Source organism: Martes martes, assembly GCF_963455335.1.
Source record: "Martes martes genome assembly, chromosome: 12".
NCBI classification, from domain to species: Eukaryota; Metazoa; Chordata; class Mammalia; order Carnivora; family Mustelidae; genus Martes; species Martes martes.
The window spans coordinates 89404544-89424474 of NC_137900.1; the positions used below are offsets into that span (position 1 = coordinate 89404544).

At 49.6% G+C, this 19931-nt stretch overlaps 1 protein-coding gene across 2 annotated transcripts in view; it reads right to left on the reverse strand.

Annotated features, from left to right (window-relative positions):
• Positions 1 to 13879, reverse strand: part of ZER1 (zyg-11 related cell cycle regulator) — a 30291-nt gene extending 16412 nt beyond the window's left edge. For both annotated transcript variants that reach the window (XM_080819553.1, XM_080819552.1), the window contains exons 1-2: positions 13751 to 13879; positions 2107 to 2359 (exon numbers count right to left, since the gene is read on the reverse strand). In XM_080819553.1, the coding sequence (XP_080675679.1) occupies positions 2107 to 2264 (158 nt within the window). In that variant the 5' untranslated portion in view covers positions 2265 to 2359; positions 13751 to 13879. The remainder of the gene's footprint in view (positions 1 to 2106; positions 2360 to 13750) is intronic.
• Positions 13880 to 19931: the final 6052 nt, after the last annotated feature.

Consider the following 19931-nt stretch of genomic DNA (forward strand, 5'->3'; position numbering starts at 1 on the left):
ATCCCAAACGCTTCCTCCCAAAACCCGAACGCATCTGTAACAAACACAGGCGTCCGCACTCCTCATCTTTCAGCCGGCTTCTGTTCCTGATCGGCCCCTCCAGGGACCCTTTCCAACAGGAAGATTAAGCCAAGGGGTTTGACACTCCCAGCTGGGTCCAGGCTAAGCACTGAATAAAACCCTGTTTGAGGGGCACCTGGGTGGCTCAGTGGGTTAAAGCCTCTGCCTTCGGCTTGGGTCATGATCTCAGGGTCCTGGGATCGAGCCCCACATCAGGCTCTCAGCTCAGCGGGGAGCCTGCTTCCCCCTCTCTCTCTGCCTGCCTCTCTGCCTACTTGTGATCTCTGTCTGTCAAATAAATAAATAAAATCTTTAAAAAAAAAAAACCCAAAAAACCCTGTTTGAGATCCCAGTTGATACAAGAATCCTGGTCTGGTGGAAGAGGCTTGGGAGTCAAACACTGGGCTCTGAATCCTGGCTTGGCTGTTTACTACTTGGGCAATTTCACACGAGTAATGGAACTTTGCCAGAATTTAGTTTCTTCATCTGTAAAATGGACATAACTCAGGTCTGCAAAGGGTCCAAGCGAGTGCCTGAGCCACATCAAATGCCCAGAACATGATTACAAGTTGGGCTTCGTCCTGGGGTCACACACAAGTTCCCACTCTTTCTTCTTTTTTTCAGATTTTATGTTTAAGATTTATTTATTTGAGAGAGAGTGCGAGAGAGCAGAGGAGGTGCAGAGGGAGAGGGAGAGAAAGAAGGAGACTCCCTGCTGAGTGTGGAGTCCAATGTGGGGCTTGATCTCATGGCCCTGAGATCATGACCTGAGCCGAAATCAAAAGTCAGCCACTCAACCAACTGAGCCACCCAGGCGCCCCCTATTTTATTTTATTTTTAATTATTTTATTTTTAGGGGCACCCGGGTGGCTCAGTTGGTTGAGCAGCTGACTCTTGATTTCGGCTCAGGTCATGATCTCAGGGTCCTGGGATAGAGCCCTGTGTCAGGCTCTGTGCTCAGCAGGGAGTCTGCTTGGGGTTCTCTCCCTCCCTCTGCCTCTGCCCCTCCCGACTGTGTGCTCTCTCTCTCAAATAAATAATCTTAAGGAAAAAAAAGATAATATTTTTAAATAGTCTTCACAGCCGACGTGGAGTTCAACCTCACAACCCCAAGATCAAGAGTCGCATTCTCCACGGACTGAGCCAGCCGGGGGCCCCACAAGTTCCCACTTTTATAAGCAACTGTTTGGTCTAACAATTTCCCTTCTGGGGATCTGGACTGACCTCCCTGAGGTGAGTGAATGCATATCCTATTGCCAGGAGCCTCTCATAGTGGGGAGTTCCTTGGAGGGCCCAAATACAGATTTTCTGAATGATTCGATCCCTGGTCATGGGTCCATTCTTTACAGTGCACCAGTGAACGAACGTGTGTGTGTGGCTCTGTGCACACACAGACACGTGTTTGTAGGCAAAGGCATGTGCACATATGCACACAGAACAGTCAGAATTCCTTTGTTTATGTGCAGGTTTCTTTAAGATTTTATTTATTGAATCGCTTCTCGGCCTTTTGGCTAAGATCAAGTGAAGATTTTATTTATTGAGAGAGAGAGTAGAATGAGAGAGAGAGAGAGCATGAGTGGGGGGAGCGGCAGGCAGAGGGGGAGAGAGAAGCAGACTCCCACCTCAGCAGGGAGCCCGATGTGGGCCTTGATCCCAAGACCCTGGGCTCATGACCTGAGCCGAAGACAGACGCTTAACTTACTGAGCCACCCAGGAGCCCCCTACATGCAGGCTTCTATACCTTCTCATAGATGTAATGCACACTTGCAGTCACACACTCAAACATACCCCATGCTGCAGAAACCCATGTGTATACATAAGCCCATTCCTTCACATGCACACCCTTCCACACACATACCAATGTGCATACATGTAGCTTTATGGTTACGAATATACCAGTGTTCTCCGTACCCACAGACATTCAAGTCCATGCACACCCCCCCCACCACGTGTGTATCCATAACCACATTCCTGCATGGTGCACACCACAGTCCCAGAGCTCATGCTAAGACTCAAGACCATGCCCCAGCCCCCTTGCCCGCTCACTCATTGACGAGCCGGTCACAGATCTCGCTGGGCAGGAAGATGTCTGGGTGGAGCCGCAGAGTCTCCTTGTCCAGCAGGTAGCCCAACGTGCCATCCAGGTTGCGCAGGCAGAAGTCAGTGCAGAGGGCCATCAGGGACTCAGGGGTGTCGGACGCCATGCTGGGGGGCAGGCGGGTGGGCCAATCCAGGACAGGAGCCCCTAGGGGCAGCAGTGACTCCCCAGCACTCACAGGGTCATTGGCAGAACCACAGCCTGGGGAACAGGAAGAAGCTAAGTGAGCCACAACCACCAGCTACACTATGCCCACTCTCTGAGTAGGGAAACTGAGGCCCCAAATGTCACACTCAATTGGACAGCTTAGCAGAAACATGCCCCAGGGCTCCTGCTCCCTTTCCTGGTCCTCTCTGCTCCACCACGAAGAGCAGGGGCCTTGTCCAGGCATTTTTCTGCCTTCCCAGTATCCATGGGCAGACATGCATGTGTTGGGGACTCAATGCTTGGGTGAGGATAACGGGGCTTTCATTAACAGCTACACTGGGGCATCCCTTACTGTGTAACCTAACCCGTAAATAGTAGTCACCGTGTGAACATTCCGTATATGCCAGGCCTCCATTGACATGCTGTCATTGAATCTCACTGTGTATGATTAAGAATGATTAATCATTTCTCCCAAGGGAAGTGAAAATATACGTCCACATAAAAATCACACATTCATGTTCACAGCGGTACTATTCGTAATAGTCAGGAAGTAGAAATTACTTTCCACCAACTGATGCCCGGATAAACAAAAATGGTCTATCCATACAACGGAATGTTATTCAGCCATAAAAGGAATGAGGTATTGACACGTGCTACAGCATGGATACCTTGAAACCGTTATGCTAAGTGAGAGAAACCAGGCACAAAAGGCCATATGTTGTACGGATCCATTTACACGCAGTGTGTAGCCAGAAGAGGAAACCCGTAGAGACAGAAGTAGATTAGAGGTGGCCCAGGGCTGAGGGCTGTGAGGAAGAGGCAGTGACTGCTAACACTATGAGGCTTCTTCCAGGGTGATAAAAATGTTCTAAAATTGATGACGGTGACAGTCACAGAACTCTGAATATACTAAAAACCAATGAATTGTCTATGTTAAATAGCTATAGCATATGGTTTAGGAGTTGTAGCTCAATAAAACGGTTATTAAAAAACTAAAGTCAGGGGGCAGGTGCCTGGCTGTCTGTCAGAAGGGCATGTGACACTTGATCTCGGAGCTATGAGTTTGAGCCGCACCTCGGGCATAGAGCCTAAACAAACAAACAAACAAATAGGTAAATAAAGTTGGGGCCCTTGGCTGGCTCAGTTGGTAGAGCATGTGACTCTTGGGGTCATGAATAGAGATCACTAAAAACAAAATAAAGAAAAACTTAAAAAAAAAACAACCCTAAAGTCTCCTACTACCTTCATGACCTTGAAGTAGGTAAAGATTCCTTAAATAACACTCTTGAGGGAAAAATGATAATCCAGTCTGCACTGAAGAAACTTCCGTTCATATATACACAAAAATTAATCTAAGATGTGGGCGCCTGGGTGGCTCAGTGGGTTAAGCCTCTGCCTTCTGCTCAGGTCATGGTCTCGAGGTCCTGGGATCGAGCCCTGCATCGGGCTCTCTGCTCAGTAGGGAGCCTGCTTCCCCCTCTCTCTCTGCCTACTTCTGATCTCTCTCTCTCTCTGTCAAATGAATAAAAAAAATTAATCTAAGATGGACCACAGACCTATATGTGAAGGGTAAAACAACAAGATTTCTAGAAGAAAACACAGGAGTCTATCTTGTGACTTTAGAGTAGGCAATCATTTCTTAAACAGTTCACCAAAAAACCCCGAAACCATAAAGAGAAAAAAATTGTACTGCCTTAAAATGTACATCATTCATCAAAAGATATAATTAAGAAAGAGAAAGGATAAGCCATTGACTAGAAAATATTTCCAATAATATATCCAACAAACGACTCATATTCAGAATATATAAACTCCTTCTACAAATCATTCTTTTTTGAGATTTAGCAATTTTGAACTGGATGGTTCAGTCGGTTAAGCAATTGTCTTCAGCTCAGGTCATGATCCTGGGTCCTGGGATCGAGCCCTGCATTGGGCTCCCGGCTCAGCAGGGAGCCTGCTTCTCCCTCTCTCTCTGCTGCTCCCCCACTTGTGCTCTCTCTCTCTCTCTCTCTCTCTCACACACACATACATACATACATACACATTTTAGCAATGTCTACACCCAGGGACTTGAACTCACAACCCTGAGATCCAGAGCTATATGCATGCACCACTGACTGAACCAGCCAGGCACTCCCAAATTGATTTTTTAAGATTTATTTATGTGCAAGCGAGCAGGGTGAGGGTCACCAGGAGAGGAGAATCCCCAGAAGACTCCCCACTGAGCATCAAGCCCCACACAGGGCTTGATCTCCCAACCCCAAGATCCCGACCTGAGCTGAAATCAAGAATCAGACACTTAACTGATTGAACCACTCAGGCAACACCCCCAAACTCGTTTTTTAAAAAAATTTTGTTAATTATTTTTATTAACATATAATGTATTATTTGCCCCAGGGGTACAGGTCTGTGAATCTTCCGGCTTACATATTTCACAGCACTCACCATAGCACATACCTTCCCCAATGCCCATAATCCAATCACCCTCTCCATACCCCCTCCTCCCAGCAACCCTCAGTTTGTTTTGTGAGATTAAGAGTCTCTTAAGGTTTGTCTCCCTCCTGATCCCACCTTTCATTTTTTCCTTCCCTACCCCCCAAACTCCCCACTTTACCCCTCAAATTCCTCTTATCAGAGAGATCATATGATAATTGTCTTTCTCTGATTGACTTATTTCACTCTGCATAATACCCTCTAGTTCCACCCACGTCATTGCAAATGGCAAGATTTCATTTCTTTTGATGGCTTCATAATATTCCATGGTGTGTGTGTATGTATGTATGTATATGTATGTATGTATATATATATACCACATCTTCTTTATCCATTCATCTGACTCCCAAACTGTTTTTAAAAGGACATAGCATCCTACTAAAAAATGGGCAAAAGACTTGAATGGGCATTTCATAAAGGATAGAGAATATATGAAAACATATGGAAAAGGGCTCAGCTTCGTTAGTATCCATGAAACCACAATGAGATCCCATTTTCCATCCACCAGAACAGCTCAGCTGGAAACAATCCAGGCAATACACCAAGCTTGGGCCGTGGTGACAATGGAACAACAGGGTGTCACCCACGCTGTGGGTGGGAGTATCCATTGGTGCGAACTGAGAGTTTAACGGGATACTGTCCGACACTATCTACTCAAGCTGAGTATGCACACGTGCTCCACGTTCAGCAACCCCACTCCTAGGCACACACCCAACAGAGACGCACGGATACATGTTCCCCTAAAGACGCAGACCAGAATGTTCACAGCAGCATTATTCAGAACAGCCAAAACCAGAAACGAACCTGAACGTCCCGGACACTAGCATGAGTAAGTTCGGTACACTCACCTCTGAACTATTAAGGGCAATGAAAACACACAAACTCCTGTTAACACAACAGCTTGGATGAACCTCCCGAGTTTGGTGAAAGGAGTCAGACAGAAAAGAGCATATAGCCTATCATGGATCGAATGAATCCAATCACGTTTTATTCCATTAAGTTAAAACAAACAAAACAAAAACAACAACAACAACAAAAACCAAACAATCTGATCTATGGTGGTAGAAGTCAGGACTAAGGTTACTTTGAGGATCTGGCCAGGTGCCGAGAAGCTTCTAGTCCCGCATCTGAGTGCTGGGTATACAGGTGTGTTCACTTTGCGAATATTCGGGAGTTGTATACCATGGTGTGCGATTTTTAAAAAATGTATATTATAATTCGGTAAAAGTTAAGAAAATGGCCTAGACACCAAATGGGGTCCACATTTGGAGGGGACTGGGGTTCAGTTAAGTGATGCTCTGACAGTGTAGGTCCTCAGCGACAAGTGGCTGAGACAGAATGAAAATGGAACCTTCACATTCAAATTGAATGACCAAGATAGAAAACAATCAACCATTTATAGAACCGAGGAAAGTCGGGAATGAACCCCAGACCATCTTCCTACCAGAGTCTGTACTGGAAAGGGGGGGGAATAGGCAAAAGGCACCCATGGTGTTAGAAGTCAGGGTAGTGATTCCCTTTGCAGTGACACAGTGATGAGAAAGCGGCAGCAGGGCCTCGGGGACAGGTGTGTTCACCTGTAGACATTTATCACGCTGTCCCCTCATGCCTTCCAGGCCTTTCCCTAGCTACGTTATACTTCAATAGCTTCTTTTCTTTTTCTTTCTTTTTAACTGCAGGCTCTGTTGTCAGATAGATCAACCCAGTTCTACAATTCACTGTAAATTACTTAACCTCTCTGGACCCGTTTCCTCATCTGGAAAATGGGGATAATAATTCCCACCTCATGGGGCTGCCGGAGTAAATGAGATGTCAGGAAATTCTTGGTCTCAGGCTTGATGAGACTGAGTACGCAAGAAATGCTGGTTATGATCCCATCTTGCAGATGAGAAAACTCAAGCCCAGAGAGGCTCCTCTGTCCAAAGTGGGATTTGAACCTGGTCTCTCGGACTCCATCATATGACCCCTTGGAGAGCTTTGAAGGAGTTTGGGACCCAGCACTACCCCTGGCTTCCTGGAGCCCCCACATCCATATCTGAGCCTTCAGGGCCGCTCTGGAAATCCGATGGGCAGCCCCAGAGCCCCGTGCCTTCTAGAATCACAAGGACTAAGTTCCGGCACCACCACTCACTGGCGCCAGTGCTCTGGGAGGTCTGGAGTCAGGACCACCCAGCCTCCAGGCCCAGCCCTGCTGCTTCAGGGCAGGTGAACTTGGGCAAGTGTCTTCAACTCTCTGTGCCTCGGTTTCTTCTCTAAAACAGGGAGCACTGTGTGAGGATAACACGGAGTATGCGAAGAGCTTAGCCTGGCACCTGGTTGGTGGTAACTGCCCCAGAAAAAGCAGCTACTGTTACAATCACGATGACCACCATTGCCACCATCATCGCCTTCTCTGCCTCACCTGCTCTGGTCTCCAACAGAGCACCGTCTGCTCCTGGCCAGTTGCAGGCCTATGCTCCCCAGGCCTGTGATGCCTGCTGTCCCACTGGCTGTGGGCCATCCTTGATGGAAGACACAATAAACAAGCAGCCTGGGCGCTGGGCACGGCCTTCCTTTACCTTCGTTCACTTCCAGATCTTCCCCAGGCAACAGGAGCCCAGGGAGCACCACTGGCAGGGAGGGGCACCCCGCTGGCAACCGAGTCCCCTCTCTTCCAGCGGTCACTCAAGGCCTCCTGAACCGCAGCCAGCCTTCTGGCCCACTGGGTGCCCACTGGGCCCTACAGCAGCCGGCCTGGCCTCCTTCGTGGTACTGGCAACAGGCCCGAAGCACAGGGTCACCTTCAGACCTTTGCTCAATCTGTTTTCTCTCAACCGGGAGCATCCCGATTCAACGAATTATGCCACTTTCTATTCTCAACACTACTCCTGCCGCCCCCAAAACACATCTGCGTCCCTCTTCCAGAAGGCATCCCCGCCCACACACGCGCCAGCCCACACCACCTCTGAACGCCGCTTCACTAGCTGCTCCCCGTACATCTCCGGCCTCAGTATCAACATCGCTTCCTCTGGGAGCCTTCCCTGACCCGCCAGGGTGCTCCTCCCTGTGTGCGCCCATGGCCCCACTGTGACAACTAACACTCTGAACTAATGCTGGTTTAGTGATCAGGCTTCCTGGCCAGATGGCCAGTTCCATGAAGGCAGGAACCGGGCTGTCTTGAGGGGCATCGCCCTGCGCTGAGCCCCGGTCACTTCTTTACCCACTCAGCAGCTGTCTATCGAGCACTGCGGGTTCAGTGGTGAGCGAAACCGACAAGGTCCTTGTCCTTATGGAGCAAACTGACTCCGAGGGAGACAGACATCCAACCTAAGCAGCACACAAACCCCACACCACGTCACTGGGACCAGGGTTCTGAAGGAGAAGGAGGTTCCTGGGGCTCTGGGTGCCTCTGCCAGGGGCCCTGCCCTGGACTGGGGAGTCGTGGGCAAGCTTCCTTGGAAGTGACATTTCAGCTGCAACTTGAAAGATGAGTCATAGTTAACTCTGGCGGTGGGGAGAGAAGGGAAAGGCATCCCAGGAGGAAGGAACAGATGTGCACAGACTGAAAGTCCAGAGGGTATGGGATGCTGGTGCCACAGGCCCAATTCCACGACAATTTGCTGGACAAAGGAAGTGATGAACCCCTGTGCGGGCCTGCTACATTGTAGGGTTTCCACACATGGCCTGGGGAAGGGGCGAGAGGGGCTCGCAGGTTGAGGCAGAAGTGGCAGGCACCCGGGGGACAAGGCGCACCCTTGTACCCTCCCTGTCCACTGTGCCAGGATGGTAGGAGGCCCCAGTGGCCACAGACGAACCCTCACCACTCTGAGCAAGAGAGCAATGCCATGGGTCTGCCTTTTCTGCAGGACTCAGTCCAGCTACCCAGCCACCCACCACGCCCTGACCCTGCTCCCCAGGGGGAAGAAATACCACCCTTTCGGCCACTAAGGTCACCCAAAGACAAACCGGGCTGATAGTACCATCTGCTAACCATCCTCGGACAGTGGGACCCTGCTTTTTGGGCCTAGGGTGAGCTGGAGGAGGAAGGGGCCATCCTCATCTTGGCACAGAGGTGGAGAGGCCTGGGGCACCCTGCCTCTGGCACCCCCATGCAGTTGCCATCTCTACCCTCCCCACGCCCACCCCCGAGGGCCCCTCACTCCTGCAGCAAGCACCGGCCATCTGGGATTCTGGCAACCGGGGACAGAGGGAACGCTGTCTCACTGCACGGTAAGAACTCTGTGTCTTCCTCCCTCCCTTCTCTAGCAGGTTCTTTACACTGGATCCATCTTGAGCTCTGACATGGGGGCGGGGCAGGGGGGAGGGGGGCAGGGAGCAGAGGGGAGAAGGCAGAAAACAGAAGCAGTGACCGCAGCCTCCACTCCGGACCTGGGGAGCACTGAGCCCCTCGAGCTTTAGTGCATACAGTTCCTTATTTAACCAACAAACCACATTCCCCAGGATCTGGTACTTGAAGCTAACTGACATTTGTATAACAATTGCCGATCACCCTTCCCACAACCCTGTAAGCTCCGGGAGGATGGGAACCCAGCCTGCTTGCAGGCTCCGGGATCCTCTGTGCCAGCCTGTGCCTGGCACGCATCAGAATAAAGGTTTGCCTTTGCCCTGACCTCACTGTAGCAGCTGAGGTATTGACTACTGACTGTTACCCCATTTGCTGATGATGACACTGAGGGTTGCCTGAAATCACACAACGGATGACAGGAGACACGATCCGAAACCAAACCCGTGCACCTCACCGCACCATTGGGTCTTCTGTCCATGCAGCCCAAGGACTGGGGGGTGGGGGTGGGGGACAAGGGACTATGGTCCACAGGGAGCATGGGACCCCCACAGGCGACCTGACACCCCGCCAACAGAGGCTGGGGGGAGCCAGAAGCTTCAGTCTCAGAGCAGTGCCCACCTCGTGAGATATTAACCCAAGAGCCGGTGGAGGGGGGGAACCCAAACAAATACCCTATTCACAGAAGCTGGAAGCTTTCCAGGAAGGAGCAGATCCCAGGCCAGATATTAGGGGGTGGGAAGCTGCTGGGAGGGGAGTCAGGGCAAGTGCCAGGGTCTCCCAGGGGCCAGGGTGCAGGCCAGGGGCAGAAAGCATCCTAAAGGGTCGCCCGCCTGGTTGCTGGCCTATCCAGCCTACGGCGCCTAATCCGCAGAGTGGGTGACATTAAGAAGATGCAGAAATGGAAGGAGGGAGGGACGCACCTCCCTGCTCCCTGGTGCCACCTGGAGGCAGAGGGGCGTTGCAAAATACCTGGGTTCCCAGCTTGCAACCAAACTTAACGATCACACCCAGACTGAGCACCATATTCCAAGAATTCTAAGTACTTGATATCCATTAGGCCATTTAATTCCCTCAGCAACCACATGGAGAAGGAGTTACTAGAATCTACAACATGCAGGGGCGCCTGGGTGGCTCAGTGGGTTAAAGCCCCTGCCTTCGGCTCAGGTCATGATCTCAGGGTCCTGGGATCGAGCCCCGCATCGGGCTCTCTGCTTGGCAGGGAGCCTGCTTCCCTCTCTCTCTCTCTGCCTGCCTCTCTGCCTGCTTGTGATCTCTCTCTGTGTGTCAAATAAATAAAATCTTTAAAAAAAAAAAAAAGAATCTACAACATGCAGATAGGCAGCGGAGGAGTGGCAAAGTAATCTGCCATGGACTATGTACGGGTTCAAGGGTCTATCCGTACCTAGAGACACACAAACAGGTACACCTTAGTTCCAGACCCAAAGTGCCAAGCTTTTCATGCATGTTCTCACCAGAAGCACAAACAACTTAGGAGGGACACGTTATTTTGTTTTCCAAATGAACAAACTGTGGTTCAAAGATGTGTGAGGACCTGCCCGAGGTCCCCCAGCAAGTGCCTGGCTCTCTTCCCCACGACACTATGGGGCAGGAACACTTTCCCTCCACCTCAGATCTTGTTTCTGCCCAGGAGGCTCCACTGACTCCTTAAAACTCTACGTGTCCTCAGGCACCAAGCACAGATGATCTCTTACCGCTGGTAACTGTGCTATAAGCATGTGTCATTTTGGCCACATGACTCGAAGCGTCTTGGCGGGGACCTTGTGTGATCCATGGAGCCTCCACGACACAATGAGCCTATGGCTGGTTGGTGGCAGAAGAAGGAGCCTCAGCTGTACGAGATCCCCAAGCGATATTTACCAGCCTCCGTATTCATCAGGGTCCTTATCAGTCAACGTGTGGCGAACAGCACCTACCTTGCGGGGTTGCTGGGGAGATATGCCATGAAATAATGGCAAGAAGGTGGTGAGCAATCATTATGGAGTGATCTCCCAGGAATCATGCCTGGGGAGAGCCTTCTGTTCATTCTGGCAGGTTTCCACCTGCCAACCAACAGTTTTAGTGATTGAGCCAGATAAAGAATGACGGTCCCCAAACCGATGACCCAACAGGGGGCCCTGAAGTGGCATTTCAGGAGTCAAGAACAGCTGAGACACGCTGACGACGGCAATAATAACAAGAATCGTTTTTTGCCTTTGTAGAGAGCTTCAAAGTGCACCCAGTGCTTTCACGACCGGGGTCTCGTTTCATCCTTCAACAGCCTTCAGCGTTAGAACACAGATAGGAAAACTGAGGACCACATAGGCGATGGAACTTGCCCAAGTTCACAGTGAGCCAGACGCAGAGCTGGGGCTTGAACCCAAATCCCCAGGTGGCTGATCTAGCCACGATAGCTGCTCCAGTAGGCTGGCTCTCGGCATCCAAGCGCTCTGACTTTTCATTTTTAAATCATCTGGCCCAGTCACCCTGTTCAGCTTATGACCCAGGCCTGATGATATAGTCCAGGCTTGGGGGGTGAGGAGAGAGATCAACCGTTGTTCCGCTCCCTATAAGGCAGGCTGCAAAGTCTCAGCCTCTGCTGGGTACTTCTTGGATTAACATCCCCCATCAGCAGATCAGCCACACACACCCCAACTGCATGTCTGAGGCCAACACAGACTGCCCTTCCCAACCTGTCCTCATGTCACATTTATGTCAACACCATCATTTTGTCAATTTTACGTGGTAGAATGGGGATTTGCTTTGCTCTTTTTAAAAAGCCATCATCTTCTAGTGGCACCAAGACCAAGCTACCATCCTCCCTGTAGGATATGCAAACATTGTTGCGACTGAGGGGGTGACAGTAAGTGTCCACTGTGTCTCCCCCCACCCCCACTGTTCTCCAAAATTCTACTAGCTCAGGGAGGAAGCCAGAGCTGGTGGCACCACCAGCTGGTGCTAAAAAGAAAGGCTTTGAGGTAGACACATGTAAACAGTTCCTCCTCATGGCCACTGCCATCATCACAACTGTTAGATACCGAGCACTTAATCCATGCTAAACAGTGCACTAAGCACTTCAGTGTGTGATGTCCCTCATTAAGCCCAACAGCCCTATTTTATAGATGAGGACACCGAGGTGGTCCCTTGTCCAAGTTCTTACAACCAGGGAGCAGTTGCAAGACCTGATTTACCTATAGTGCTCTATGGCTGTCCTTTTTGTCTTAATTCCACCAGCGGTCATCACAAAGCTGGAAGAAGATCACTTATAACACCAGGCCAGAGCATAATGGCTATTTGTCATCTGAAACAACTCTATATTTTCTCTGACTACCATGTTTGTACAGATCTGAAAGGGTGTTCCTTTAGATACTCTGGGATTCTGCATCACAGGGACAGCCCCTGACATTCTCCCCACCATTATCTGGTTCCCACTCTTCCCCTCCTCCAGTCCTATTGTCTCCTTGTTGTTTCTTAAAACCATCAAGTATATTACCTCATGACCTTTGCACTTGCTATTGAATGCTCTGCCCAAAGACAGATGCATGGCTTGCTCCCTCCCTCCCTTCAGGACTTTGCTCAGATATCACCATATTAGAGACCTTCTCCGATCAACGTCTCCACAAAGGTGACTCCACTCTCTGGCCCTTGCCATGGCCCTTCCTGCTTTATTTTTCTCCATGACACCCTACATATGTTTCTTATTTTCTGAATGAAGCAATGAACAGAAACAGAGACCCCCTCACCACTGCAACCACCTCCTGCTCTAAGCATAGCCTCTTGTTACTCTTCTTAAAGCTGCCTTCAAAGCTCATTCTAACCATTTTGAACCCTGAAGAAAAACATTCTGTGGGAAAGATGAAAGGGGGTGTTTTTCCCTGTGGAGGCACTAGGCCTTCCTCCCTCCCTTAAAAACCAAGCGCGCTGACAGGCACAGGCAAAGACTGGAAATCTTGGATCCCTGGTCCAAAGAGCTGCCAAGTCAATTTCCACACACAGAACTATAGTAGCCAGCAGTCAGTTTCACTTTTAACTCACCTATCAGGCTCCCTTGGCCCTCAGGTTTGCAACCCCAACCCATCCCTTTCCCATCCTGTTGGATTTCCTGCACCTTGTCATCCCTTTTGGGAGCCGTTCCAGAATCCACGCCGTCCCCGAGCTTTCAAGCATTGCTTTGGAGGAACTTAAGCTCGTCCAACAGGTAGGAGGGGCAGAGGCCGGCCCTTTTAGCCCTATATCGATCCCCCATTTTGTAGGGGCATCCGACAGGGCGTCATTTTCTTTCTGGCGGAAGGGAGCTCAATTTTAAAGGCACGTTTCTCAAACCTGGCAGCTGGGGCAGAGAAGGGAGCCCTCCACCACTGGCCGAAATGGACCTGTGCAAGAGGTTGCAGCGGCGATGCCTAGGCGCCTGAGACAGAAGGGAAGGGGGGAGGACGCGGATAAATACCCTGGGCACCGGGAGCCGACAGGATGCTTGCTTCCTCTGCGAGGAAAGCCGGGGATGTGACCTGGAGGAATCGGGGGCCAGAGCGCCAGGGAGACAGGGAATCTCGCCAGGCTAGGGCCAGGGTCTCCGGGAGACGGGGGTCGGCGGGGCGGAGCTTGGGATCCCGGGGACTGGAGCCCCGCGCAGGAGGGGGTCGCGGCGGGGGAGACCCCGCGGCCGTTACCTTGCCCTTAGGGCTGCGGGCGGGGCTGAGGGCCGCCGGGTGCTGGCTCCGGGGCCCGGCCCCTCCCCCGATCCGGCTCCTGAGGCTCGGAGCCTGCAGCCGCCGCCGCCTCCGCTGTCAACAAACCCCGGGCGCGTCACTTCCGGGGCCGCCCCTTAGCAACAGCGAACGGGTTCCCCCGACGGGTCCCGCGGCGAACGAGGGCGGCGGCGGCCGAAGGTTCCGGGGCGCGTGGCGGCTCCTCTCCCGCGGGGCCTGGTCTGCGGGCGGCGGAGTGCGGGCGGGCCCCACCGGGCCTCGAGCACGCTGCTCCGGGTGCTCCCTGGCTGCGGGGAGCCCCACCGTGTGACCCCGGCTTTGGGACCCGCTCTGGCCCGCGGGCCGGCAGAGCCCGGCCAGTGGTGACGGGCGGGACGGACTCCACCTCTCGCGTCACACCGACGTCTCTCTGCACGCCGCCCCCCGCCCCCGCCCCAAGCCCATTGAACGTCCCCCGCCGGGGCTCCGCAGGTAGCGCTCTCCCACGCGGCCAGACGCGCGCCGGCTTCGCCCGCCACTTAACAGGCCGCCACGTGGGGGAGTGGGAGTCGGCCTCGGCCCCTGCCTTGCCCTCAGCTCTGGTTTCTGTCGCCCAGTCCCCACGATCGCGCAGACCAGCGTCTCTCCTCCCCACCCCCACCCCCACCCCCACCCCCCCGTAGTGCGCGGATGCGTCCACCAGCATCTCCTCCACGCATCCCCGCGGCAGCCTCCTCACGCGCCCTCCCCTCCAGCTGTTCACCGTCCCGGAGGGGATTTTCCTGAACTTGGAGATCAGCGCACTCCCCTGCTTACAGCCCTTAACAGAGACGACTGGGATCACCTCTCCAGCCTCTTGTCGTCCTCCTCTCTCTTGGCCTCCCTTCCGTTCTCCAATCAACTCAGCTTAAAGCATCTTTGGTTCTTGGAATGATCCCCTTCTCTACTGTAGGCTCAAATAGTTTCTTCCCAACTGAACGCTCTTCTTGCTATATCCATATCCAACACACTTCTTGCTATATCTCTATGCAACACGCATATAGATATGTATATAGATACATATATTGCATATATATTAAATATAATATATTTATAGTCCTTTACAAACTTTAGTCCTTTATTATACATGTATATGTATATAATATGCATGTGTAGCTAAGAGCTAAAACTATAAAACTTTGAGGACAAAATATAGGAGTAAGTCTTGGTGCCTGGGTTAGGCAATGGTTTCTTACATGACAGCAGAAGTATCAGTGACAAAATATAAACAAATTGGATTTCATCAAAATTAAAAACTTTTGGGGCACCTGGGTGGCTCAGTCATTAAGCATCCGCTTTCTGCTCAGGTCATGATCCCAGGGTCCAGGGATTGAGCCCTGCGTCAGGCTCCCTGCTGGCTGGAAGCCTCCTTATCCCTCTCCCACTCCCCCTACTTGTGTTCCCTCTCTCCCTGTGTCTCTGTCAAATAAATAAAATCTTTAAAAATATATATTTTACGGGACGCCTGGGTGGCTCAGTTGGTTAAGCGGCTGCCTTCGGCTCAGGTCATGATCCCAGCGTCCTAGGATCGAGTCCCACATCGGGCTCCTTGCTCAGCAGGGAGCCTGCTTCTCCCTCTGCCTCTGCCTGCCTCTCTGTCTGCCTGTGCTCACTCTCTCTGACAAATAAATAAATAAAATCTTTAAAAAAATATATATATATATATTTTACTTATGGGGCGCCTGGGTGGCTCACTGGGTTAAAGCCTCTGCCTTCGGCTTGAGTCGTGATCCCAGGGTTCTGGGATGGAGCCCCACATCAGGCTCTCTGCTCAGCAGGGAGCCTGCTTCCCTTCCTCTCTGTCTATCTCTCTGCCTACTTGTGATCTCTGTCTGTCAAATAAATAAATAAAATCTTTAAGAAAAATAGTTTGTTTACTTGACAGACAGAGACACAAGTAGGCAGAGAGGCAAGCAGAGAGAGGGGGGAAGCAGGCTCCCTGCTGAGCAGAGAGCCCGGCACAGGGGCTCTATCCCAGGACCCTGGAATCATGACCTGAGCCAAAGACAGAGACTTAAACCACTGAGCCACCCAGGCCCCCCGTAAAATCTTTCTTTAAAAAAAGTGCATTAAGAAGGTGACAAGATAACCCACAGAATGGGAGAAGATATTTGCAAGTCATATATCTGATAAAGAACTAGTAATCTAAAATATGTAAAGAATTTGCAACAAAATAACAAAAGGGCAAATAACCCAATTTACAATAGGCAAAGAGCTGAAGAGACATTTCTCCAAAAAAGTTACACAAATAAAAGTCAATCAGGGAAAGACAAGTAACATATGGTTTCACTCATATGTGGAATATAAGAAATAGTGCAGAGAATCATAGGGGAAGGGAGGGAAAACTGAGTGGGAAGAAACCAGAGAGGGAGACAAATCATGAGAGATTCTTTACTATAGGAAACAAACTGAGGGTTGTTGGAGGGGAGGTGGGTGGGAGATGGAGTAACTGGGCGACAGGCATTAGAGAGGACACATGACGTGATGAGCACTGGGTGTTTTATGCAAATGATGAATTACCGAACTCTATGATGTTCAGTAATTCTGAACTGATGATGTACTCTATGTTGGCTAATTGAATTTAAATTTAAAAAGTTATATAAAGGACCAACAAGCGTGAAAAGATGCTCAACATTATTAGCCATCATGGAAAAGCAAATCAAAACCACAATGAGAGGGGTGACTGGGTGGCTCAGTTGGTTAAGCATCGTACTCTTAGTTTTGGCTCAGGTCGTGATCTCAGGATCCTGCAGTCAAGCTGTGTGTGTTGGGCTCTGTGTTAACCTAAGAGTTGGCTTAGGGTTCTTCCCCCTCTCCTCTGCTCCTCCCCTGACCTCTCTCTCTAAAGTAAGTTAAAAACAACAACAACAACAATGAGATACAACTTCCTATTCTTAGGATGGATCTGATCAAAGAGACAGACAATGACATATTTCTGAAGATGTAGGGAGATGGGAACCCTCATATATTGGAAATTTCAAAAGGTGCAACTGCCTTAGAAAATAGTTTGGCAGTTCCTCAAAAAGTTAGAGTTACCATATGACCCAGCAATTAAAATCCTAGGTATACACCCCTAGGCAATGTTCACAGCAGCATTATTCATAACTATTATGAATTATTTCCTCCAGAAGAGGAAACAACCCAGATGTTTATCAACTGGCAGATGGGAATGAGATGGCATGATATGTTCATACAATGGAATATTATTTGGCAATAAAAGGGGAAGAAGTACCGACAGGCTGCACCATGGATGGACCTTGGAAATGTGCTAAATAAAAGAAACCAGTCCCAAAAGGCCATACATTGTATGAGTCTATTTATATGTTCAGAATAGACAGATCTATAGAGACAAAAAGTAGATCAGTGGTTGCCTAGGTCTGAGGACCGGGGAAAATGGGAATGACTGCCAGTGGATACAGAGCCTCTTTTGGGGTTGGCAAAAATGGGTTAAAGTTAGATAGGGGGGTGTCTGGGTGGCTCAGTCTGCTCCGCAGGAGGCCTGCTTCTCCCTCTCCCACTCCCCCTGCTTGTGTTCCCTCTCTCGCTGTGTCTCTCTCTATCAAAGAAATAAATAAAATCTTTTAAAAAAATAAAGTCGGATAGGGATGATGATTGCATGGTTGGTGGATGATAATTCTATATGTATGACTCTGTGAATATTCTGAAAATCACTTGTAAAGGTCAAGGACAGGCGGTCCTGAGATGGTCCACATTGGCATAAAGGTTATTTATGCAATTAAAGCCTAGCAGACGGGGCACCTGGGTGGCTCAGTCGTTGAGCAGCTGCCTTCGGCTCGGGTCATGGTCCCAGTGTCCTGGGATAGAGCCCCACATCGGGCTCCCTGCTCGTCGAGAAGCCTGTTTCTCCCTCTCCCTCTCCCACTCCCCCAGCTTGTGTTCCCTTTCTCGACGTGTCTCTCTCTCAAATAAATCAATAAAATCTTAAAAAAAAAAAAAAAAGCCTAGCAGTTGCAGGAAAAACTCTTTACTGCCCTGCCTGACTTGCGCCCCCCCCAGTCCCCTGCCGGAACTGCCTTAAAAAAATTGATAGAGAACCTGCTCCAGGAAGAGAGCTATCACCATAGATAACTACATTATACCATGAGTATACAGCAGATGTATCCGTGCAAAAGAAAAAAAAAATCCAAAAATTTTGCCGGGCAGTAGTGACAGTCCTTGGCCCCTGCATTTCCCTCAGCTCTGGTTTCTGTCTCTCAGTCCTGATGACCTCGCAGACCAGTCTCTCTCCCCACCCAGTAGTGTCTCCCATACAGTCAGGTGCCCTTGAATTGTTCACTTTAAACATACACTCTAAATGTGTACTATATGAATTATATCCCAATAAAGTTGTTAAAATGGACTTATTTTTTTAATACTTTTTTAAAAAGATTATTTATTTATTTATTTGACAGAGATCACAAGCAGGCAGAGAGGCAGGCAGAGAGAGAGAGAGGGGGAAGCAGGCTCCCCGCTGAGCAGAGAGCCCGAGGCAGGGCTCGATCCCAGGACCCTGGGATCATGACCTGAGCCTAACGCGGAGGCTTTACCCACTGAGCCACCCAGGTGCCCCAAAATGGATTTATTTTTAATTTAATTTAATTTTTTTTATTTTAGAGAGAGAGAGTTTGTGGGCATAAGCAGTGGGGGGGAGGAGGAGAGGCAGAGAGAGAGAGAGAATCTCAAGCAGGTTCCATGCCCGGCGCAGACCCCAATGCAGGCTCCTCTGAGGCTCTACCTCACGACCCTGAGATCATGACCTGAGGCCAAAATAAACAGTCAGATGCTTAACCGGTTGAGCCAACCAGGTGCCTCTATCCCTTGTGAATATAGATACAAACATTCTGTTAGGAATTTTTTTAAAAGATTTTATTTATTTATTTGACAGACAGAGATCACAAGTAGGCAGAGAGGCAGGCAGAGAGAGAGGAAGGGAAGCAGGCTCCCCGCTGAGCAGAGAGCCTGATGCAGGGCTCGATCCCAGGACCCTGGGATCATGATCTGAGCTGAAGTTAGAGGCTTTAACTCCCTGAGCCACCCAGGCACCCCCTGTTAGGAATTTTTAGCAGAATAAAAACTTAACGAAATAAATTGAATTCTCAGTAGAATATCCTGCCGCACAGTCTGTAGTAATTTGTTATGGAAGTCCGGGGAAATGAAAACAGTAGCCTACATAGAAAGTTCTAGGGAATCTACAAAAAAGCTTTTCAAACTAGTGAGTGAGCTTAGCAAGATTTCAGGAAACAAGATCAATAAAAGCAATTAAAAGTAAGTAATAAATAATAATTTATTATGAATTAATTTTATTACGGGCGCCTGGCTCACTCAGTCAGTAGCGCATGTGACTCTGGGGTTTGTGAGTTCAAGCCCCACGTTGGGTGCAGAGGTGACTTAAACAAAACTTTAATAAAATTAATTAGTTTTGTTATTATAAACGATAATAAAAGAAAATTTAGAACAATGGTATCTCTGTATTCCAGTAATAAACAGTTGGAAATGGAATTTAAAAATACCATTTGTGATATCATCAAAAAATACGAGATAGTTGGGGATAAATATGACTAATTATGCATAAGACCTCTCCACTGGAAACTACAAAGCACTGCTGAGAGAAATTAGAGACCTAAATAAATGGAGAGGGATTTTAAGCTCATGGAGCAGGTGATTCGGTAGTGTTCAGGTATCAGTTATTTGAAAATTAATCTATAGATTCAGTGCAGTCCCAATAAGAATCCCAGCAACTTTTTTTTTCCCCAGAAATTCACAAGCTGATTTTAAAGTTCGTATGAAATGCAAAGGCTGGAACAACTTTGAAAAGGATAACAGGGGCGCTTGGGTGGCTCAGTGGGTTAAGCGTCTGCCTTTGTCTCAGGTCATGATCCCAGGGTGCTGGGATCGAGCCCCGCATCGGGCTTCCTGCTCAGCGGGGAGCCTGCTTCTCCCTCTCCCTCTGCTGCTCCCCATGCTTGTGCTCTCTCTGTCTCTTTCTCTGTCAAATAAATAAATAAAGTCTTTAAAAAAAAAAAAAGACGAATACTATATGCTTTCACTTACATGTATCTAGAGTGGTCAAATTCATAGAGAGAGTAGAATGGGGGTCACCAAGTGCAGGAGGATGGGGAAGAAG